Source organism: Brassica napus, chromosome A9 (genome assembly GCF_020379485.1).
Source record: "Brassica napus cultivar Da-Ae chromosome A9, Da-Ae, whole genome shotgun sequence".
In the NCBI taxonomy this organism is placed as follows: domain Eukaryota; kingdom Viridiplantae; phylum Streptophyta; class Magnoliopsida; order Brassicales; family Brassicaceae; genus Brassica; species Brassica napus.
The window spans coordinates 26525527-26550833 of NC_063442.1; the positions used below are offsets into that span (position 1 = coordinate 26525527).

Here is a 25307-nt window from a genome sequence, read left to right on the forward strand (position 1 = left end):
TCGTACTAGGACAGGTCTATGGTCAGAGCCCCAACGAAGTAGATACTCCACATCAGTGTGGGAAAAAATTTGGTGCCAGTCTTCATTACCGACTGCTCTATCAAGACGACACTATATTCTTCCTGATCGTCTACGTCCTGCCCAAGAGAAGATATTACCCGAGTGGGGAATACAATAAATCATAGATTTCAGAAAACGGTTTTTAATATATTTATATTAGTAGTGAATACAATAAATCATAGATTTCAGAAAACTAATTAGTGTAAACCTAATAATATTGATATTCAAAAGAATATGGGATATTTACATGGTCAAAGTCATTTACAAAGTAATCATGATTTAGTATCCATCCACATTTATCGGTCCCTATTTATATCTTTTTTTGTTTTAACGTTGATTTATTATGATATTACAATTATGAAAAAAATTACATAGACGATTCGACAACCGACAGTACTACTTGCCTTATGAGAATTTATGTCTAACTGCATCACCTGAGCCGTCATACGAAGACCTACACCTGACTGGCCTTTCTTCCATAATCTGCATAACTGTTTAATAAATCGTTTTCTCCGGGAATTGAAACCTGGACCTCTTCTAAAGCGCAATCTATAAGAAATTGTATAGTTTGAGATTCGAACCATATCTGAGTGTAAAAATCTTTAAACCTTAACTAATAGGCTATAGGGCTTCCACTCCCTATGAGATATACTCCCTATTTATATCTTATAACCAACATATGATACATGATATAAATGTTAAAGTAGTACTCCAAATTGATATCTCAACACTTTTAAGATAACAATATGGAGTGATAATTGAGTAATTATGCTATTAACGATCGTTAAGTGTTAGGATTTATACGTAAAAGTAAATGATGTAAGAGATGTAATAGATCTGAAATAATGTGAATTATAAAACTTGTTTTTACAAATAACTCTTTTTCTTTTTGGATAGGTTGAAGGAAGAGAAACATGAGTCACATCCGGAAAAGGTTTCTGCCCAATGGAATAAGTCGAACCTTAAGAGATTTCTCCGAACAAACTAATCCTCTGGGACACTTGTCCTTTCACCAAATTGCATATCCTAATTAATGCACACGCGCAAATAAATCAAGTGATATTAAGTACATCCGTAATTTTTATATTATTTAAAAGAAAGTTGCAAAAGAAAAGAGAGAACCTCCTCGTGAAGATACCTTTTTATTTCACTTAACGGCATTTTCATTCATATTCCATTTTTTTCTTTAAAATTGAGTAAAAGTGAATATGGAGCAAAAAAATGCTCCAACCCAACTTCATATCTCATTCTATAATGAAATTTATTCTATAAATAGAATAATATATTTTTTATTTGTTCATTATTCAATTATGGAGTAGAAAATAAAGTAAAATTAGAATAATTTTACTTTATTGGAGTTTAACGTTGGAGATGCTCTAAAGGTAATCAAAAACTTAGAAGTTTTTATATTTTTTGTAACTTAAACTTGGAAGTTCAGATTGAGTTACTGTGTTTTCTGCTCGATGGAAAATTCTGATTTAACTTTTAAATCTTTTACCTCCCGTGTGATGAATTACACTTTGTCACACAACTCTATCTTCTCTTTCTTAAAATATGCATCTTTTCGCCATTGGAGAAAAGATCTGATCTTTCTTGGAACATTTCGTTTTCTCAATAAAAAAAACATTCTCTCTTTCTATCTCCCCCACCCAGCAACAACACTTTCTCTCTCCATACCTAGAGACAATAATTCTGGAACCTCCTCTGCATAACAACACAAAACCCATACATACGTGTATAAAAAAACGACCCACTCGTTATATAAACACTCTCTTCACACACTGTCCAAAGTAAAACAAAACAAAACCCAAAGCTCGCTGTCAAAATCTCAATCTCGTAGGGTTTTTCTCTTCTTCTAGAGAATAGGGTTTTGAAATTGAGTAACTTCTCCATCTGGTTCTTGTCAGATAAATCGAAAATGGTGAGAGGAGATCATGAGGAGGGGGAGGAGGAGATGATGGTGGCGGCCACGAAACCAGCATGGCTTGAAGGATTAATGTCGGAAACTTTCTTCTCGAGCTGTGGGATCCACGGGAGTCGCCGTAAAAGCGAGAAGAACGTGTTTTGCTTGCTCTGTTGTCTCAGTGTTTGTCCTCACTGCCTCCCTTCCCATCGCTCTCATCCTCTTCTTCAGGTAAAGATTTATCAAATAATTTATAGAATGTTCACAAATTATTCGTTCATTGGTATTGAAATTGACCAATTACGCATCGACTACTTGTGCGAAATTTCGTTAGTATTTGTTTGTTTCTTCGTTAATTTTGTTTGATCCGTGGTGATTACTTCGGAGAATAATGGATGACCCATGACTTGATTCCGTCACGATTTCAATACCCAGGTTTCTGATTTTTTTCTTTCTTGCGATTGTTTTATTATCATAAAATCTATACGCACTTGTACAAAACAAGAACCACTCTGTATACGTATGCTTTTCTGTTGATTTCTCAAAGACAATTCTATCTCTCTCACATGAGAGTTTTTGGATTGGAGCAAAACCTGTACTTATTACATATTATAAATATATAATCAATACACATTATCAAATTTTCAATTAATAACATTCAATTCAAACAAAAAATTCAATTAAAGCATTAGCCCAGCAAAAATCGATATCTTTTAAAAAAAGAAACAAAATATTATCGAGTTATATTATATTTTTAAAATGAAAAGGTAAACACTAAATAAAAATAGGCCAATTTGGCTGGAAATACACGAAAGAGAAGTTAATTAGGAGTTCATGCAAAACAAAAGATAATTAGGTACTTGGAGAGAGATGCATAAGCGAAATTACTCACATGTCCCGTTGTAATATACAAGTTGTGTATATAGGCTGCAGAGCTATAGTAGGTATATCCAGCTTAGATACACCTGTCAGGTCTTGTCAGACGAAAACGACATTTTGTCTCATATAATTCGAACAGATCAAATTCCCACGTGTTTGACACACAATGCAGCAACCATAATAATATAAATTGTTACTTATTTACACTTAGCCTTTAAAATTTTCCTTATTAGATGAATAAGACGAAAGTTTGTAATATAGAAACTATGTCAGAATTTGAACGAAATCAAACACACAGGAACACATTTTAACAGCTTCGCTAATACCAAAGAGAATCCATATAAACACATTTCTCAACAGAATGCATGATTACCAGTATCAAATACCAACAAAAACATTTTTATTCCACCTCTTAATCTTATAAAAAAATAGCACCAACAACAATAACATGAAACAAAATGAAATGAAGCAAACCAAATGGTGAAGCAAATCAATATTGCCTCACCGGTACGAGTAAACAGAGCAAGCTGGTCACTCAAGCCTACACTTTGTGCTTGTACAACTTCAATACTTTTAACCCACCAGACCGTAAAGACCGTGTTATCCTTAGCTTCCTTTTCCAGTGATGATTTGTTCGAGGGGTATAAGGACACCCATTGATCGTAACTTAATACACCAGGTTCCTCTTTAAAAAAATCAAACATAGAAAATCATTTATGAAGGACTGATGTATAGAAGTTTGTTCCCTACCACAACTATAGTCAAAACACTCCAACCACTTCCAGTACTAACTCAAGTCAAACCCTCTCATTAACGAAACCTTTTTGAGAGGCTGCAACCTTATGAACAAAATACAACTTTGCCAAATATTTGCTAAGCAAAAAGATAGAACACCAAGACACCAGTAGCAAATCTTATTCATTTTTCCTAAGCTCTTGAAGAGGAGCAGCAACAGAACCAATATTAAACCCTGGGTCATAACCCGACAACAGGGAAATAAGGAAAATAGTAGCATAGTTTCAAGTTCTACGCACCTCCACCAGCAGTTGTCTACAGTCAAACAAGAAACCAAAGAAATAGATTTTGTAGCCAAAACGAGAAACCAAAACGAGAAACACCATTTATTCCATTCGTTAATGAAATTACAAATGCTCAAAGAGCTCAAATCATCAATGAAACTCAGCAGTGTATGGTTTAAACATAAACTCAACAATGTATGAGGATCCTGCAATTGAGGAAACAAATTAATGTCTAAAATTCCATAGCCAAGTAGAGTTCAAATCATCTATATTTTCTCGTGATACTACTTTCCCAAGCTCTCCTATAAACACGTAGCTTCCTCATGAAACCAGCATAGCCACATCTAATACCATTTACAATTCCTTGCAAGTCTGATATCTGATCCATAACAAGATAGGAAAGCTTAAAGTTCTCAGTATACCTTGCTCAAATGATGATTGCCTCCAACATTCCATTTCCGCTCTGAAACCCATTATCGCCTTTAGATCCTCTGTATTCCCGTTCATCGTGAATCGCAAAGATCCGATCTTTCCTTCAATTTCCATAGAATCCCTAAGAGAGGCCCTTATCTGCAATTGAATCGCAAATCGCCGAATCCTTTTCCAGCTCGTACTCTGTCTACTTGATTCGTTTTCCATCCTCTTCCCCGTCCCCTGAACGCTTCCTTTCCTCGCGCAATGTAAGAGAGACATGATCCTGATGAAGATCCTTGTTAACCCCTGAAAAAACCTTGCAGAATCCCCAAATCCAATCGAGCACCGCCATCTAAAAACCTAGATCTTGAGTCGCCTTTTTCTATCGCCATTTTTCCTCTGTTGAATATGTATTTTATTAATAAAAAATTAGAAGGGTGTCAGAGATATTTTTCCATACCTATAGCATAACGATGATGTCGATTACTAGGTTATAGGGGTACTTGTGGGATATATGGAAAGTGAAACAGTAGGATTCCAATCACCTAAATAATTTTAATATCGTGTATATCAAGTGCAATTACCCATAAAAATAATAGTAGTTAAAAAAAAAATTTTAAAAAATATATTTTTAACATTGTCTGCAAAACACTATAACCTAAATCATAAACTCTAAACCCTTGGTTAAACTCTAAACTCTTGAATAAATTCTAAATTCTAAATTCTAAATCAAAAACACTAAACCCTAAACCCTAAATCTTAAACCCTTGAGTGTTTTAGTGTTTAGTATTTTTATTTAGAATTTACCTAAAGGTTTATGATTTATGATTTAAGGATTAGTGTTTTGTTAAAGACGTTAAAAAAAATTGTAACTACTATTATTTCTATTTTTATTTTTTATTTTTTTATTTTAAAAACATAATATAACTTGACAATATTTTGTATGTTTAAAAAAATATATCGAATATTTACTTAGGAAGTGAACCAAGAATAAGTCTATTTTAAATATTTTGTCTTGGTAACTTCCTTGGAAATTTCTCAATTCGGAAACCAGACTTCTGGTGTTTTATTTCTCCGTGCAATTAATATGAGTTACTTCAATTCACATGCACCATACCTCTGCTTTAATAATTACAACATCTTTTCAGATTTTTTAAATGCAAATTATAGACCTTTTAGAAAATGTACTATGAGAAGTCTTTTTTAATAATTAAATAACCTTTCATTATCCTAAACTTTTTCTTCTCCCCCAAAAACTCTACTGTTTTATATTCTAAAAAGACCCCAAGTCATCTTCCTATATTTCTCTGCATTTTAAATTTAACTCAAATTGAGCTTTAGATTTGACTCAGTTGCTTTAAACACGCGATCATTTCTCTACTTACGTTGATAACCGTACAGGTTTGAAAGCAAAGTCCAGAATGTAAACATTACTATATAATGTATGTATATATCATTGATAGTATTGGACTTGAATTGTCTATTGTTTGGATTTGGTTTGTTTCTATAAATAGTATGTGTCTTTTCTTCTGTTTTATTTATTCTTCTCTTTCAAAACTGCTTGGTTTCTTTAAATTTATTGTCTCAACTTCTCTTGAGCTGTTGCTTTCAAACAACATCAAAACTTTGACCAAATTCCTTTTCCTTAACTTACATTTACTGCTTTCCACAGTCTTTCTTTTTTATATAAGTAGTAATTTAAAATTCATTTTCACTATTACCCATAACAATTATTGGTGCAAATCCAAAATCTAATTATAAGACTTATGAAATGTTATTTATCTTACCATGTGTGCTTCAGGGAAGTAGAGGAATTATTTTCAGTAATTATAATTTTGCCTCCATTAGTTTATATTCTACCAGTGAAGCCCTTGGTTTGTGAATTGTCAGGTGAGACGATACGTATACCACGACGTCGTTCGACTGAGTGATCTTGAGAAGCTCATAGATTGTTCATATATTCAGGTGAATTATCCACTCTGAATTTCATTTTATAGCTGAAGAAGTTTGTTACAAATTAATTGAAAAACATTTATGTTCAGCCATATACAAATAATGGTGCCAGAGTGATATTTATAAACCAAAGACCACAATCAAGAGTTAAGGTCTCTTCAAATGTTTGCTTCACCTGTGATAGAATCCTCCAAGAACCATTCCACTTTTGTTCTCTCTCTTGCAAGGTAATTGCAATTACTAAATATGATTTAGTTTTGAATGTTTGAATCTGAAGAGCATCTCCAATGGTTAGCTTCATTTTTAAAAAAAATTAGAAATTCTTCAAAAAAAAATGAAACAACATGCTCTCCATTTTACAATTAATTATTAATCACTTTATACTTTTCCAATGTCCTAATTTTACCCATATATTTTATTGTAACATGAATTCGACCTAATTGCTATTTATTATAAGTTAAAAAGTAATTTATGATAAAATTATTACACATAACATAAATAAATAAATAATTTTAGATTTTATAAAGAAATACTAAATACATATATGTCTCAAGTGGTTAACAAAAGTAATTTAAAACACAAAATGGCTTATTTTATTCTAAATTATTCTATATCGAAAATAAAATTTTCAGGAATCATTAATTTCATATTCTTTGTTACTAACATTCAATTAAATAAAAGTAATAGAATGAAATTAACACTTTTAATTTATTGAAGTACAAAATAACAATAAATAAAAGTTAAAGATTAGTTTTTAAATAAAAAAAATTCATTTTCAAAAAATAAAAACTGAACAGTATTTCAAGTTCTTCAAAAAAAAAAAACATGAAATACCATTGGAATAAAAAAATAAAGCAAAAAGTAGAAAATGAAGCACCACTAGAAATGGTCTAAGAAAACAACTTTCACTTTTAATTTGTACTAGTTATAACTTATAATATATTCCTGACTAGTTAAAATTATGGAATTTAGTTATAACTAGTTGGCATAGTGAACGCATTAATTCATGAGCTTCACTTCTTTGTTGTTTTATTCTAACAAAATTTTAAAATAACATTAGAATTGAACAATTTTTTTTTTTTTGACGAAAAACATTAGAATTGAACAATTGCTTCAACTTTTAACCAGATGCCATATAGTTTTTTTTAACGAATAATTAATTTCTCTAAAGATGAAAAGAAAACATTGGAAACATCTATCTTTCATTCTTTATAATCATGTTGTATCTTCGTTGGATTATGTGTCATTTGTTTAATTCTATTAAACACGTGAAAGTACAAAATAGGCATTTTTTTTAAAGTGTATGAACTATCATGTCCAATATAAGACTCTTTTTTTTCTTTTTTTTTTGGTCTAAATGTTATCCAATATAAGACTTATCTCTTATTATGATATCTTATTACTGATGAAAACATCATGTGTAGGTGGATTACTTAGTATATCAAGGAGATGATTTATCAAGTATTCTCTATAGAATCGATGAGTCGGATTTCACGTTTTTAAGTTTGCGAATGGACGGACACGATCAGCTCGGAGAGATATCAACAATGGAGGACGAGACAGACGATATTGTGGTAATCTCTGATCAATCGGAGCAAGGTAACAATAGTAATAAGGAGAAAAGGAAGAAGAAGAAAGAGAGCAATTACTTGCCTGGGATGGTTCTTTCAGTTGGTAGCAGAAGAAAAGGCGCTCCTCATAGGGCTCCTTTTTCATAATTTGTTTAAAACAAAAAAAATCATAGCCAAACAAAATAACATATTTATAAAATAAGCATTAATTTATATTTATAAATAATTATATATATATATATATATATATCGTGTTTTAGGTATTTCTTGCAATGGGCACGATAAGATCATCATTACTCTTTTATGAGTTTATCCCCACCTAAATGTGTTTTTTTTCCTTATCATTGGTTATGTTTCTCTTGCGCTAATGTGAAATCAGCTACCAACTCATGTTCTCACGTTTATGTGTTTATATATTACTGGTCCCTTCATTAATAAATACTGTGTCTATCAGCATTCGGTACTTTTATATAGTGATTTTAAGTTGGAGTATCAAAAAGTGGACTCGTCGTTAGTGTAATTTTCATTGGGAGATGGAACAAACGACGACAGGTTTTCACGGGGACAGCTGAAATGTCTCAGCTGCGTCATGAATTACACCAGCATCGTCTATTCTACTTTACCATTTATTCTTTTTTTATGCGGTCAATCCAGTTTTTGTTTTTCTATTCGCTATGTATTGTATGTTCACTATGTATATTTTTAACTAGCCATTAAATTTAGAAGATGTTATTGATTATATAAGTTGAAGTTAAATTTAGTAAATTTATAATATATTAATTTTCATAAAATTGCTCCATTTCAAATGATTTATTTTATGATGTGAGTTAGTCAAACTTTAAAATATGAGGCAGTGTATTTATGAAATCAGTTGATATCGAATCCTACAATACAAATTCATCGTTAATCATTGTGTACACAAAGAGCCCATTGATTTAGTGCCCCCACCATTAGGACCGGGCAAGTATCAGATCTCCGGTGATTTGTTTCATATGTTACGATTATATAATTTTTTATTTGCTTTGCTTCGAAAAATACAGATATCTGGAAAAACGGAAATCTAGAAAATAAATAGATATTTACGGTTATTTACGAATACTTATGGATATCTCATCTGTTTTGATTAATACAAATAATCTTAAAAATTAGATACAATTTTTTTAAAAAAAAATTATTATTTTGTTGCATGACATACAAAATAAAAATTAAAAAGTAGTGAAATTACATAATTTGTAAAAAAATTAAACTTAGTTAACAATTATAATAACACAAAATTAAAAAAAATTATAATTGTTATAAATGTTTTTCTTCTTTTTTATGCGATACTTTTATATAAGTAATAATATGAACATAATTTGTCAAATTATATGTTAAATAATAATTATATAAACTTATACATTTAAAACTTTAAATATAATCAAAGTATACATGTATATATATATATATATATATATATATTTATATATATTATCAGATCGGAGCGGATATCCACTTCCTAAAATTTTAATATTTGGTGATTTGCTTCGATTTTAATGGATATTGATTTGTAGTATTTGCTTTACTTTGGAAGTTTACGGATATCCATAATTTTTGGATCGAATCGAAACAAATAACGAATCAAATCAAATCAAATTTAACGGATAAAATGCACAGTCCTATCCACCATGCAGTGGGTTGAACTCCCGAAGAAGGGATCCTAAGATAAAACTGCAAATAAAACAAATATATTAGTTTTTTGAACTTTAAACAAACATATACTTTAATTAAATACATCATATTTTAACCCATTAACTTGACTGTGAATACTACCATTAACTTGCTAAAAAAAACTACCACCAACTATATCTTATCCCATCTGGTCTCAAACTCTTGGCTTTTGATATTCATGATTTCAAAGTTTTTAGCATCTTAATTTAAATCATTAGATCATTTTTGTGTACATTTAGATATCTATATTACATATATGTGTTACTTTGTATTTGACAGGGTTCCGAATGCAAATTTGAAAGTTAAAAATTAATTTTAGAGAAATACCTACAAATTAAAGAATCTAGGTTGAACTGAAATTGTAAATAAGGCGCAGTTGGGCTTCCGCCGCAGTCTCACGCAGCATGTGGAATACGATAAGGGATCCATGTTTTCTTCTACACTCGCCGCAACTTAATGCAACATGTGTTTCAGAGGCAGTTTACCACCACACCTCAATGTTGTCCGTGGCCACCACCGCAACCTATCGCCACAACCTGATACAACCTGCATTTCAGAGTAAGATTTTACTATCCCACATTCACTACAAAAAACGTGGGCATAACGACGATAATTTGGTCATCGTAACGTTACGTCAATGTTACAACACAACCACTTTACGACGAAAGCTAAAATCATCATAAAGTAGTTGTAACTTTACAACGAAACAATTTCGTTGTAAAATAGTCGTACGTTTACGACAAATTTAGGACGACATGTACATGGTGTCGTAATGTAGTTGTTAATTTACAAGTAAATTATATCAAAATATTTTGCAATTAAGTAACGACTAAAATACGAGCAAATATAGAAAGTTGGTATTTTTTTTAAATTGTTTTTAAAGTTAGTTTATCTTCCTATCACATAACTTGCTTATGTCCTCATATAAGCAAGTTAGTTTTCCAGTTGACCAAATTGGGACAGAATTTGATTCTTTCAAAAAGACTTACATGGGAATTTTTGGCCAGAAGACTTCCGCGGAAGTCTTCTGAACTATTGGTGGAATTCTTGTGACTGCTGGTTTTAAGTCTTTTCAGGTTACATTTTCAATTAAAAAATAAAACTTTGTTTTATTCCAAGATTCTAGTCAAACCTTTTGTTATCACTAAAGACTTTCGCGTAAATCTTACATGAGAAGACTTACATGGAAGTTTTCTAGCAAAGTAAAATATTGTTTTATTTTTCCGGTGGAAGACTTTCGTATAAATATTCTAGAAAAAGTAAAATTTCTTACACAGTTCGGTCAATTGCAAAAATAACATATTTATTCGAGAAGACTTACATAGAAGTCTTCTTTGGTATTTTGATTCTTTTTCAAAAACCAAAGTAAGTTAATATTTACAAGAAAACTTCCAAAGAAGTCTGATGTAGAGTAGACTTCCCTGGTAATCTTCTTTTGCAAATTTTCAATTGCAAAAATGACCTAAATGGAAAACTTCTATAGAAGTTTTCTACTCAAATATTTAATAAACTTTCATTTTTTTAAAAACTATATTGACTTTTTAACATTTTTTGTTAATTCATGTATATTAGTTGATATTGGGGCTACTAAATGAAATTCATAACATAATTGATTTTAATTATGAGGTTGCCAACATTCATGTTTATTAATGTGTCTAGCTAATTCTAGAAGACTTCTCGGGAAGTCTTCTTGGTTTAAGTTTTTGTAAAACTTGTATTTTTAACTTCAATATATATTTTTAACTTTCAAAAGTGTCAAGTAACTTCAAGAATATCAAGTCATATGGTTTAATGTGTCTTCTTAGATCATAACATATACTTTTTAACTGTCATGAAAGTTTAAGTGAAATTTTCACTTAAAATTTGAGTTTTAATTTCCAGCTTAAATTTCTCGCTTATATTTTAAGTCTTCCGAGAAGTCATTCGGAATATTTCCCAGAAAACTTCTAATGAAAATGATATATGTTTGAACTTATGTAATTTTTGATCTTTGTGAATTTGACTAAATTTTCTTGAGAAGTTTTCTCCCTTAGTTCTAGTAAATTTGACTATTTTTTTTGTGTTTTGCTATGGAAGTTGTATCAATAACTTTTGGCAAGATAATATTGTAGCATGAACATATTTATTGTTTCATTAATATCTTTTCAAATTTACAAAAGATTTCACAAGTAAAAGAGTACACATATAAATCATAAACAAAACTATTATAGATCATTCTTCCACAAATACAAGCTTGGACTCCACTTGAAATGGAAGAAGACTTCGCCAGAAGACTTCCAGAAGACTTTCTGGAAGTCTTCTAGTGCATTAAATGTTAGAAGACTTCCCTAGAAATCTTCTCAGTCTATCTCATATCTGAAAAACATGCATATCCAAAAGCATTCAAATGGCTTCAAAACATAAAAAAAATCAAAAATAATGTAAGAGCTTAAAACAACCAAAAGAGTTTTCAAAAGGTAAGATCTTTAAGCAACAAGAGATTACTAAATAAAAAACTAATTTATAGATCTACTTTTAAAGAGTGGAAGATGAGAGTCATTAATGAAAAATCTACAAAATAAGATGAATTAGTGAGAAAGACATAAGACAAAAAAATTGAAAAATTGATATAATAAAGTTTGGTTTTTTCAAATTCTAAGAGATTAGAGAGAGGTTTGAGAGTTTTAGGGGATGATTGGTTGCGGCTGTAAATGATCTAGACAACCAAAATTTAGTCTACAGCCATAAATGTTAACCAATCAAGCTTTCTTTTTTTAAAAAAAATTACAGCAAAAAATATCTACAAAATTAAATATGGATGTATGGAGCTTTATTTCCAGAGCAAAAAAATATTGCTTCACAAAGCTACAGCAAAATAATCTAAATCAAATAAATCTACAGCTTAAATTTTACAGCCAAAAACATAAAGCTACAGCTCATTTCAGTCACCTTCTTAGTTTGAGAAAAATGTAAGAGCTTTAAACAATCTGAGGTTACCAAATGAAGAAAAATGAGACATAGAAACTTATCAAAATATTCATATCTGTTATGTAAAATGAGATATGGAAAAACTTAAGTCACCTAAACTTTAAACTCAAAATAACTAACTAACTAGAAACAAACACTTCATAAAACTTAAAACAACTTTAAAAATGTTTAATATTAAAATATTTATGAGATATAAAAGTTTAAATGATAAACAATAAATATTTAAGAATCATAAATATTATGTATAACTGTAAGTATCAAAATGCAAATAAAAAATATAAAACTTCAAATTTGAAGTTTCTTTTGGAAAACAAAAGAAAATCATATTTAAAGTTATAAAATATATTTTGGAGATGCTTTTAATATTGTTTGATTATAAAATAATTCAAGAAAGGACTTTCATTTGGAATATTTGTTCCAACAAAAAAAAGAGCGAAAAGCGGAGGTATATGGTATGATAGAAGCTTCCGACCATTTACTCAATCATCTATGTAAATGGAACCTACATGATGTCGATAGCTTTGTAATGTGTACGCTTCACTATCTAATGGGGTCATGAAATTATTTTGGAGAAAGATATGGTAAAGGAGCAATTTAAAGTTTTTTTTTCATTTTAGAAAAACCCTTCTACGCACACGACTATCCCCACCTTAGTTACAAATTAACACCCCTGTTTTTGAGAAACAATAAAAGAGATACAAAAAGCTTCGAAGAAGAAAGTAATTTTTTCAAGGAGATAAAGGCTATCCTCGTGATTTCTCAAATATAATTTTTTACCACATATATTGTTTTAAAAACTGTTGAAAGATTATTATAAAGACGAATCCACCAAAAAGAGAAATACATTGGACGAAATAGAAAAAAGTTTGTCTACCAAAAGAAGAGGGCGGAATTGGCTTCCGTTTAATCCATGAATTTAATCTAGCACTATTAGCAAAACAATTATGAAAATTGGTTCAGTACCCTGATTCACTGGTTGTCCGAGTCTTGAGGGGCAGATAATATAGAATGACCTCGTCTTTAGGAGCAATCTCTGCAAGTAGTCCTTCATATGTGTGGACAAGCATTTACGCCGCAAAGAAGCTTTTGCTTCTGGGGATCAGATAGAAGATTTATTCTGGTTATGAAGTCAAGGTGTGGGAGGATCCGTGGATTCCAACGACACCTGTAGCACCTGTGATGCATCCAAATATGAGAGTTAGTGACCTCATTAACCATGAATCGAAGGACTGGGACGTAGGGCTACTAGATGATTATGTCCATCCCGATGACATACCACTCATACACACTATGGCCATAAGCTCTACTCATCGCCGTGATACTTTCTGCTTAAACTACACGAAGAATGGCCAATACATAGTTAAATCTGGAAACTGGGTTGCTCAAAATCTATTGAAGCCAGAAGAGGAATAGGAAATACGGGAACCGAGTATCACTAAACTTCAAGCCTTTGCTTGGAAGTTGAAAGCGCCAATGAAGATGTACCATCTTATATGACAATTGATAACAGGTCAGATGGCAGTAACGAGGAATCTAGTAAGGCGGAATATGATGTGCGATAATTATTGCCCAAGGTGTGGAGAAATAGAAGAATCTGTAACTCATGCAATATTTGAATGCCCTCCAGCTCTCCAAGTAGGGTCTTTATCAGCAACTCCTACAAGCCCATGTATATTTATTTTGGACTATCTATTCTGGAGGAAGAATGATATCTTAGAACCAGACCAAGACACGGATCCTTATCCCTGGATAATATGATATATTTGGAAGGCTCGTAATGATAAGCTTTTCAGGAGAACTAACAGAGACCCTTTAGAACTAGTTCGATACGCAGAAAGTGAATGTCAAGGCTGGTTTATTGCAAATGAGATGATACCACCAGTAGTACAAGCCTAAATGACCGCCTAAACAGGTTTAAAAAATTGATATCCGATTTTCTCGGCCTAAACCGCCTAAATGACCGCCTAGCCGCTTAGGCGACCGCCTAATCTATTTATTATTATTTTTTATTTTTATTTTATTTTTATTGATATTTTTATTTATTTATTTGATCTAAAATTTTATAAACATCATTTATATTCACAATTTTGATGAAAATTACACTATATTAAATTTATATATTCTATTTGTGCGTTTTATACAGTCTTAAATATGAAAATGTATTAATGTTATACACAATTAAAGATTAACATGTTTTATAACATAGTAAACAACCTAAAAATTCCGTCCGTATAATTTCTGATTAATAGCCAATTTTCTTTTTAGGCGCTAGGTTCAACCCGACTGCCCGACTAGCGCCTAGCGCATTCCCGAATAGGGGAAAAAAATGAGTGTATAATTCTTTTATCATAAATATTTGCAGAATAACATTAATCTTATTTGATATGACAACACATAGGATGTTATCTTCAATCTTGATTGCTCTAATGAAAGTCAATAAATGACCAAATATACGATGTAACTGAAAAAACTAATAACATTTTGACGCATGTAACACCATGATTAACCCTCGTCTCTTAATCGGGAGTTTTACCTTCGGCTAAGAGATGGTTCTTAGTTTTTAATTAGTTAACCGTCTCTTAAATAAGATATATAAGAGACGTCTCTCAGCCGAAAAATATAAAAAATAAAGTGTCAAATCATGAACTAAGAACCCCAAATAAGAGACCGGGGTTAATCATGCTCTAAGCTTTTCTTTCTAGTAAACATAAATATATATTCTGTTTATTTCAAAATATGTGATATATATATATATATATGTTTCAAAATAGATGATGTTTTCAAAATTTAATGTAGTTTTAATCAAAAACTGTGTGACCAATAGTTTATTACAATTTATTTTGTAATTGGTTGATATAATTTTAATTAATATTTTAATGATATTTTTAGATTAAAAAAAAAGCTTTTAATAGTTGTTCACTACTTTAAAAAAATATTTTGTAACATAGAGGGTAAAATAAAAATTCATATTTGTTTGGGAAATTGGGTGAGATAATAACCAACAAAAAAAGTAAAACTCACTATCTAACCAAAATCACACACTTTCTCCTCTTATATTTTGCTATCTCTTTCTACCATTTTCTCTACAAAATTAATTTTCCTTTCTTCTTTGGTTATTTCACAAATAACCCCTATTTATTTACTGTAAAAAAAATTTTTAACGGAATATAAATTTTATATTCTTTCTAAAAAAACAATTGTAAGATGTCAACTTATATTTTACCAAGAAATTCATTGGCATAAAGACTACTGTATAGAACTTTATCACATATTTCATTATTAGCTATCAATTATATGTTAAAGCTTTTTATAAGCAAATCATATGTTAAAGCTTAAATAAGGATTGTATTTTGCTATGAATAGCAAAAATAATGAAAAGTTTAGAGATCAGATTTGGCAAAATAAAAGGAGACTGAGATTAAAAAAAAGGTACCGAAAAACAAAAAAGCGCCAAATCATTGTCGTTCTGCATTGACCATTCCCCACCTTCTTCTCACTGTCTCCTCATCCCATTTTTCATTCTATTTTTATTAGCAAAATAATAGCCATATTCGTTTAATAAATGCCGGCGACAAGCAGCGGCGGCAGAAATTAAACCTACGATGGCAACAAATTCATTGATGTTCTAACTAAAATCAGTCGCAACGGATAACGCAAGACATGAAAACGGATGCCATCGTCGCTGATATTTCCAGCGTCGTAATTACTGGTCTGTACTTGCCGCATCTACTTAATAAATAATTTCGTGTTGTCTTACTTGTGATGTATTTGACGAAGCCATAGGTGCAATTTTGAATCGTTACCATCAGTCACCGCGTTTATAAAACGAACATAGCTAATGTACTTCCTTCATGTGAAACCAAAAGAAATATTGAAGTAAAAAGACACGAAATTAGACAAAGAATTGTGTATCTAGACTAGTATGATTTATTTACTCTTTTTGGCAATCTATTATTTCATTGATCCTTTGTTAAATAATATGATAGGTATAAAGTAGCATATTATCGGAGAAGGAAGGGAAAGGAGATAGCAAAGGAGGATGACGTGGAGAAGGATTTAAATGAAAGAGGAAGCGGAACTTCTATTTGAAAGAGAGGGTTTGCGGTTAGCTTGAGAGTGAGAGAAGCGAGCTATATAAAGAAGATAGAGATTTGAGTAGAGAGTTATGCTTGATGTTGTTTGTAATTGACGTTATGAGTCTTTACACCTCAGTCGCTATGAGACTGGTGAATCTGTTCTGAGTTCGTTATGGCTTAGATCGGTTCACACTCAAGCTGTACTTACCTTTCATATTGATAATAAATAGTGTTTACGTTGTTACAAGAGTTCTAGATAGCTAAAATCTATCATTGGTGCGGTGAGCCGTTTCGAGTCAACGCGATGCGATCTCCGTGTGCTTCGCCGACGAGTTCGCGACGACAGATGGAAGCAGACGAACCGGAGACGACGATTCAGGAGGAAGTGGTGTTTTTACGTGGTGGTTACAATCTATTGATGAATCAGGCGGTGGAGAATAAACAGCGATTCCAGCTGTTGGAGGAGCATTTCCAGGATATCATGAAAGCGATCGGGAAACGTCCGATGAGCGCCGCGGAATCACCGGAGGATAATCGATATCTGCCGGAAACTTCGAATCGCGAAACTCAGGTACCGGCTCGTCACTGGGAACATAATCGGGATGAATCTCAGCTAGGTTATCGATCTGGTCAATTGAATCTTGCAAATCGTGAACACATGTTGAAGAAGTTAGAAATGCCTAAGTTTGAAGGTACTAATGCACATGATTGGATAGTGGATGTTGAACATTTCTTCACGGTGGGGAGGTTTCGAGATTCAGAACTTTTGGATATGATAGCTCTTTGTGTGGAAGGCAAGATCAAGAAATGGTTTGCTTGGGTCTTGAAAAGAGGGGGTTTCAGAGACTGGATGGACTTTAAGCAACAACTCATTTACCGCTTTGCAGAAGCCATTGATGATGAACCAGAAACAAGATTGTTTTCTCTGCGACAAACAGGTTCAGTAGCAGACTACGTTTCTGAGTTTGAGGAACTTTCTTCTCAGGTCACAGGGTTGGAAGATAAGTTTTTGGAAAGGATATTTTACAATGGTCTCAGTCAGGAGATGAAAGAAGTGATCAAGATAAAGGATCCACAAGGACTGTCTCAGTTCATTGCAGTAGTATTGAGAATGGAAACGAGTACTTTCTGTAAAGTGATGAGCGGAGCGACGAAAGAGGACTCCCAAGTTCATAATCACCGCTCCTACACTGGAGGAAAGAGTTCTAACACTGTGGGGTTTCAACGAGGCAATGACTCAGCGATAAACAAAGAAAATCAACCAGCTCGCACTAACATTCGACCAAGACAGCAATTCTCAGATGCTGAATTGGATAAGATGCGTAAGGATAAGATCTGTTTCCGTTGCAAAGCTCCGTGGACACCAGCGCATAAACAAGAGTGTCCTAATAAAGCTTTACGGGTGTTGACAGTGATAAACGGATTACAGTTAGAGGTGGTTGATCAATTCAAAGACACAGAGGAAGATGATTTCTTTACACATGTGGTTCAGGAATTACGCACTCTGTCGTTCAGTTCATTCTTAGGATTGGACACCAAGAACGACAAAGCTGCGGGGTCGTATTAACAACAAAGAGGTGATAGTCATGCTCGATAGCGGAGCTTCGCACAATTTTATTTCTCCTAAAATTGTGAACAGGCTGCACTTGAAAGTTTGTGCTGATAGCGGCCTAGACGTGCTGTTGGGAAATGGAGTTGCAGTCAAAGCTCTTGGGTTGATTAAGGCTGTAACTTTCAAACTCAACCAAACCGACTTCACGTCATACTTCATCTCTTTAGAACTGGGAAATGTGGATGTGATCCTTGGAGTTCAGTGGCTGGAAACACTTGGCTTATGCGAGGTTGATTGGAAGCAACAAGTATGGTCATTTGTTTATAAAGGACAGCGAGTCACACTGTATGGCGATGAGTCCCTGCACTGTGATAAACTCTCCTTTAAGTCACTCACTCCAATATATCTTGGTTGTCGTCAAGAAGAGGTTGTGTTGATGGCAACCTCGAGCGACACATCCATGAAACCAGATATATCTCCATCACCTACTTGTGAGGCAAACTCTGAGTTAACAGCATTACTGGAGCAGTTCTCAGATGTTTTTGCAGTACCTTCGGGATTACCTCCACTACGAGGTAAAGAACACTCGATATTGTTATCTCCTGGAGTCACTGCAGCTTCAGTGCGTCCGTATAGGTATCCGCACGCAAGTAAGATTGTGATGGAACAAATGGTGGCCGATATGTTAGCTTCGGGTATAATCAGACCAAGCAACAGCCCTTTCTCTAGTCTGGTACTGTTAGTGAAGAAAAAAAACAGGTCTTACCGTTTTTGTATCGACTACAGGGCATTAAACAGAGCCACCATTCCGGATAAATATCCGATCCCGGTCATTGATCAGGTTCTGGATGAGCTTCATGGTGCGTCCATGTTTACAAAGCTGGATCTTTGATCGGGTTATCATCAAATCAGAATGACAGAAGAAGATATCAAAAAGACTGCTTTTCGCACGTTGGAGGGACATTACGAGTTCTTAGTCATGCCCTTTGGTTTGACAAACGCACCGGCGACATTTCAATCTCTGATGAATATGGTTTTCAAACCATTCTTGCGAAATTTCGTATTAGTCTTCTTTGATGATATATTGATATTCAGCAAGAATCTCGCAGATCACTTGGAGCAGTTGAAGTTGGTTTAACAGGTCTTGCGGGAGCAGAAGTTATTTGCGAATCATAAAAGTGTACTTTTGCAGTTCCTCAAGTTGAGTACTTGGGGCACATTATTTCTGCAGAAGGGGTAGCAACAGACAAGTCTAAGACTGAAGCTATGAGGCAATGGCCTATACCTACTACGACCAAGCATCTTCGCGGGTTCTTGGGTCTTACAGGGTATTATAGAAATTTTGTTCGATACTATAGCGTTTTGGCTCGTCCGCTTACTTCTTTACTGAAGCGTGATCAGTTTGGTTGGAACAATGAGACTCAGATGGCGTTTGATAAGCTAAAACAGGCCATGGTATCATCATCAGTTCTGGCGTTACCGGACTTTACGAAGACGTTTGTGTTGGAGTCCGATGCTTCAGGGGTGGGAGTTGGAGCTGTACTTATGCAAGACAAACGACCGATAGCGTTTTTCAGTCATGCGTTAACTGACAGAGAACAACTCAAACCAGCGTACGAAAGAGAACTGATGGCTATAGTCATGGCGGTCAGAAAGTGGAAGCACTACTTGATTGGGCGTAAGTTTGAAGTTCATACAGACCACCGCAGTCTCAAATATCTTCTCGAGCAGAAGGAAGTCAATTTAGAATATCAGAAGTGGTTAACACGATTACTGGGCTTTGATTTCGACATATTTTATAAACCCGGATGCGAGAATAAAGCGGCTGATGGATTATCTAGGTGTATGTCTGTGTCATCGTTGCTGTTGGCGGTTACAGTACCGTCTGTAATACAGTGGCAGGGGCTGGATAGGGAGTCAAGCGATGATGAGTATATTCAGCTGATGATCAAGAAGATTAAGGAGGGGTCAGTAAAGTCGGGAAAGTTACAGGTGATTGAGGGGAGGCTTTGGTCCAAACATCGTTTGGTTATTGCAGCCACTTCACGGTTTATTCCACTCATACTTTCGGAGTGTCATGATAGCAAAGCAGGTGGTCACTCAGGGGTTTTGAAAACAGTCAAGCGAATTCAGCGTTCTTTCTATTGGTCTCAGATGTATCGAAGAGTGCAGGAGTATGTAGCGAATTGTGGTATCTGTCAGACTCATAAGCACTCAACACTTTCACCAGCTGGTCTCCTTCAGCCACTACCGATTCCTCAGAAAATTTGGGAAGACATCAACATGGATTTTATAGAAGGACTACCTACTTCGGCAGGGGTCAATGTGATATTGGTGGTCATTGATCGGTTAAGTAAGTACGCTCATTTTATTCCTCTGCATCATCCATTTTCAGCAGCGGATGTGGCGAAAGCATTTGCAAAGGATATTGTGCGTCTACACGGATTTCCCCGAAGCATTACTTCTGACCGTGACCGTATATTCTTAAGTGCATTCTGGATTGAGATCTTCAGGTTGGCAGGGACGAAGCTACAGTATAGCACTGCCTTTCATCCTCAAACCGATGGTCAATCTGAAGTTCTCAACCGCTGTTTGGAAACATATCTACGCTGTTTTGCTTCAGAACACCCGAGGACGTGGTCCAAATACTTATCTTGGTCCGAGCTTTGGTATAATACGACATTCCATAGCTCACTTCAGATGACTCCTTTTAAAGTGATTTACGGTCGAGAACCACCTTCGTTATTGCCATTTGAGAAAGGCTCTACTCGCAACTTTGAGTTGGAACAAGAACTGTTGGAACGTGATGAGATGCTCCAATCTTTGAAGAAGACATTGGCTAGAGCGAAGCAGTTGATGAAAGATCAGGCAGATAAGCACATGAGAGATGTGCAGTTTGCAGTGGGTGATATGGTTTACTTAAAATTGCGCCCGTATCGTCAGCAATCAGTGGTGCAACGTTTTTGTCAGAAACTCGCAGCGAAATTTTACGGACCATATAGAGTGGTGGAACGTATCGGAAATGCAGCTTACAAGTTACTCTTGCCTAGTCATTCTCGTATTCACCTGGTCTTCCATGTTTCTCAGTTGAAAATTGCTTTGAGTCCGCAGGAACAGGTGTTGGATCTACCTCGTGTGTGTTTGGGAGGGTCTCAAGAGGATTGGCTTCCTTCGGATGTGATTGACAAGCGTTATTATTCAAGCGGGCGGCTTGAATTGTTGGTGACTTGGCAGGGTAAACCAGCAGAGGAGAATTCTTGGATGTCTTATTTGCAGTTCGTGGAGCAGTTTCCAAGTTACAAGCTTGAGGGCAAGCTTGGTTTTGTTGGGGGGAGTATTGATAGGTATAAAGTAGCATATTATCGGAGAAGGAAGGGAAAGGAGATAGCAGAGGAGGATGACGTGGAGAAGGATTTAAATGAAGGAGGAAGCGGAACTTCTATTTGAAAGAGAGGGTTTGCGGTTAGCTTGAGAGTGAGAGAAGCGAGCTATATAAAGAAGATAGAGATTGAGTAGAGAGTTATGCTTGATGTTGTTTGTAATTGACGTTATGAGTCTTTACACCTCAGTCGCTATGAGACTGGGGAATCTGTTCTGAGTTCGTTATGAGAGCTTAGATCGATTCACACTCAAGCTGTAATTACCTTTCATATTGATAATAAAGAGTGTTTACATTGTTACAAGAGTTCTAGATAGCTAAAATCTATCATAATATTGCCATGTGTTTCATTTTTAAAGCTTGTCGAATGAAATTTTAAGCTTTATCAGAATTATTTTATATAATCTGAGTTTTTAAAAGATATTTTTTCTTTCCATATTTTAAATATTATTAGAATATATTATTTTATCAAATGATAATTCGAATTTTATGAATTAATATAGTGACATTTTTGTAAGAAACAAATCAGAAATTATTTGTTAATATTATCAGCAAATATTTTGAAAAAAAAAACTAAGAATAAGCCAATATACCTCATTTTCCTTTTAATAATATCAATCCCTATCTCGAATATGTAATTTATGTTTACCTAAATTGGTATGCTCCAATCCTAAGGGCATTATTAATGGTAAAATAGCAAATAGAGTACCTCACTGATATTTTAATTATTATTTTGTACATAATTTAGTTATTAATTATTTTTAAAAAAATGAAAATAAAAAACCTATAAACTAATGCCACATGCATTCACCATTTCTTTAGAAAGGTAAAAAAACTCTTTCCACCGGTACGATTCTTGATCTCTTTCTGTTTCTCTTTTTTTCTTTTTTTCAGCTTTTAATATTTTTAAATTTGCTAGAGACAAGTGAATTTCAACTGCTGTGAGTACCTTAAACATTAGAGCACCATTAGTGGTAGTCTTTTAAAGAGTCTCTCACCACTTAATTATTAATGCAAAGTAAAAAAGTAAGAGAGATAATACAGAAATGAAGAAGAAAAGAAGAATTGGTCTCTTGCCGAAAGTACTTGTGCACAATCTTTTTTTTTTTTTTGGCTCAACTACTACTTTTCATTCATCCCATAATGTTTGGAACTACAGTAGACAAATCTGTCTCAAACACAGATTTTAACCAAACTGGCACAATAGAATAAAGCTTAGGGACATGATTCTGTAATGAAAAAGCCTCCTTTGCTTAAGACACTGAATTTACAGATGTGCATTTTGTATTGGTAGAAACAATTCAAAAAAATAAAGAGTCAATTAGCTAAAAAACCACAAAGAAGTTAGAAATTAAGTAAATGCACATGATGTGATAAGTTATGTGTCTATGAACAAAGATACCATAGTGTGGGGTTTAGGGTATTGAGTTAATTATGGGAAAAGTTGTGTATATGGGATGCAATTTCACAAAAATAAAAGCTAATTATATGTTTAAAATAACTATTTTTTTTTGTTAAGAAACTGTTTGTCTATGTCTACTGCAGATGCTCTTAGAATACAAAGAGAAAGAAATAAGGAATTAATGTTCTCAACTTCTCATATCTCATTAACTTCTTGATTAATAATTTTATATGTAGCTGTAAAACAGTGTTGTAGTGTACTATGCCGTCAAATCGGGTCCTACTCATTATCTAGAGTCATTTACACCATAAGACATTTTATGAATTTTTATTACATCCAAAAAAAGTTTACTCTACACATGCTGTTTTTAAGTGAAAAGACTCAATCTGCCCTTAAAAAAAATCAGTTACGTGCTCATTAGTTAGAAATGTTCGGTTTCGTTGAATTTTTGAAATTTAAAAAGAGTTTTTATTATTGGTGGACCTGAAAGAGGATTAAACTTGATAATAATCTTATTTTGGAGCAAAACCTTTTTCTTCTCCACTTTGATCTTCTTCTTTTTCATCTCCACCTTGACCTTCATCCTACGACAAGCACCGCCGCCGGCTTAGTCTCCGACTCTGTTTCTAAGCTCCTACTTTGCGGCGAGTCTACAATCCATTGTCACCAGGTGGTCACTCTACTCGTCTCGTCTTCCTCAGCGTCTTCAATTCGGTGGCTCTCGTCAAGCTCCGTCATGCTTTCCTCCATGCCCTCTTCTCCTTGCCAACCGTCGACGAACCAAACCGGGGGCGATCTGTTCTCTCAAACCTTGATGGGACCTATTCCTAAACCAAGGTTCTTGTATTTGCAATACTGGTCTTTTACCTTTCAACTATTTACAATTTGGCCCTAAAAATTGCAAATTTGCGTTGTTACTTTTCAATTTGGCTCCACACTTCTAATTGTGCAATATAATCCCAACTTTTTGAAGATTAGTATGCAATGCATATTAAAATGTTTATTTTGAAGCCATTTGATGTGTACACTATACAACGTACACAATTTTTTATTATCCAATATCCACATGTATAATGACTATATACACAAATTACTTGTACAATAATAGATCAACACCATATAATTTCACCACATGATTACACGTGCACAAAGATAATATGTGTACATGAATACATTTTCACATGTGTACATTGTATATTACTAAAGGAATGTATCATAAGATCGAGTTTGCTCATTATATTCGTAAATATCATGTTTTGACGTCAAAAATGCAAACTACATTTTCTTGTCAAAATTGTTAAATCAGTTTTCCAATAAAACCACAAAATCATGTTTTCTCGTCAAAACCACAAAATCACGTTTTCACGACAAACCTCTAAAATCACATTTTCCCAATAATTATGTTACTTAATTTAGCAAATTTATAGCTATAACTTTTCAAAATAATAGTTGTATTGCATTTTTTTTATTTGTGTACATCATGTTTGTGTACACAAAGATATTGTGTGTGTACATAATTCTAGTGTACAGGTGAGACATGTGAAAAATGAAAAAAAATCCAAATAAGGACATGGATCATGGATGTGTGGTTTACGTGGACGGATTGGATTGGTTTTCATGTTCGTGAATAATGCTTATTTTATTGATAGTGTAGGTGTTGATATTGTTTTTTTTTACACTAACTTCGTTATATGTGTGTACATTCGTTATATGTGTGTACATGTGTACAATCTTTGTTGTGTACATATTTGTTTTGGTGTACACACATATGTTTTGTTAATTCTTGGTGTACATATATACAAAGATATTTCAAACATTGAAGAGTAAATTCATGATATAAATGGTCCATCTACCAAGTATGCATACTTAATACCATTACCAACAAAAAATATATATATGACATTGTCGTATCTACATCTATTTCAATTCAAACATATTGTTTTCTGATAAAATGTTTCATTATCCATATGTATTACCAAAATACAAACATCCACACGTACATCGTATAAAGTATTATCCACATATAAATTTTATGAAATTAGTGTCTTTGGACGCCAGCATCTGCTCAGCCAACCCCCAAATGTCACTATGTTTTTTTTATGCTTGTAATGTTGATACTCTTAACCATAACAAAACAAAATCTTGGAAGTTTGGTAGAAAAATAGAACAGACTTCTTCACAAATAAAAGTATTAGGTCAAAAACAAATTATACAAAAGATGAGGGACCAAATTTTCAAAAATGTCAAAGTTGGCCATTGTTGCTATCGAGCTTCTCACAGGTGGTGGCTGTGACAAAAATGGGCAAACCGATGATTCTGCAACCAGTACCATAGCTTTGAATCGCGTTTTAGAGTTCAAGGCAGAGGTATATCCATTGAGCGAGAAAGCTTGTATACATCATGATTATACCACCATCAGAGATAT

General features: G+C 33.4%; 1 protein-coding gene across 1 annotated transcript; it reads left to right on the plus strand.

Moving 5' to 3' along the window:
* Positions 1–1908: 1908 nt before the first annotated feature.
* On the plus strand, positions 1909–8025 carry LOC106349183 (protein RGF1 INDUCIBLE TRANSCRIPTION FACTOR 1-like). The gene is made up of 4 exons (XM_013789115.3): positions 1909–2194; positions 6166–6240; positions 6318–6455; positions 7653–8025. Exons 1-4 carry the CDS (start codon positions 1979–1981, stop codon positions 7944–7946), a joined length of 723 nt encoding a protein of 240 aa, XP_013644569.1. The 5' UTR covers positions 1909–1978; the 3' UTR covers positions 7947–8025.
* The last annotated feature ends 17282 nt before the right edge of the window (positions 8026–25307 follow it).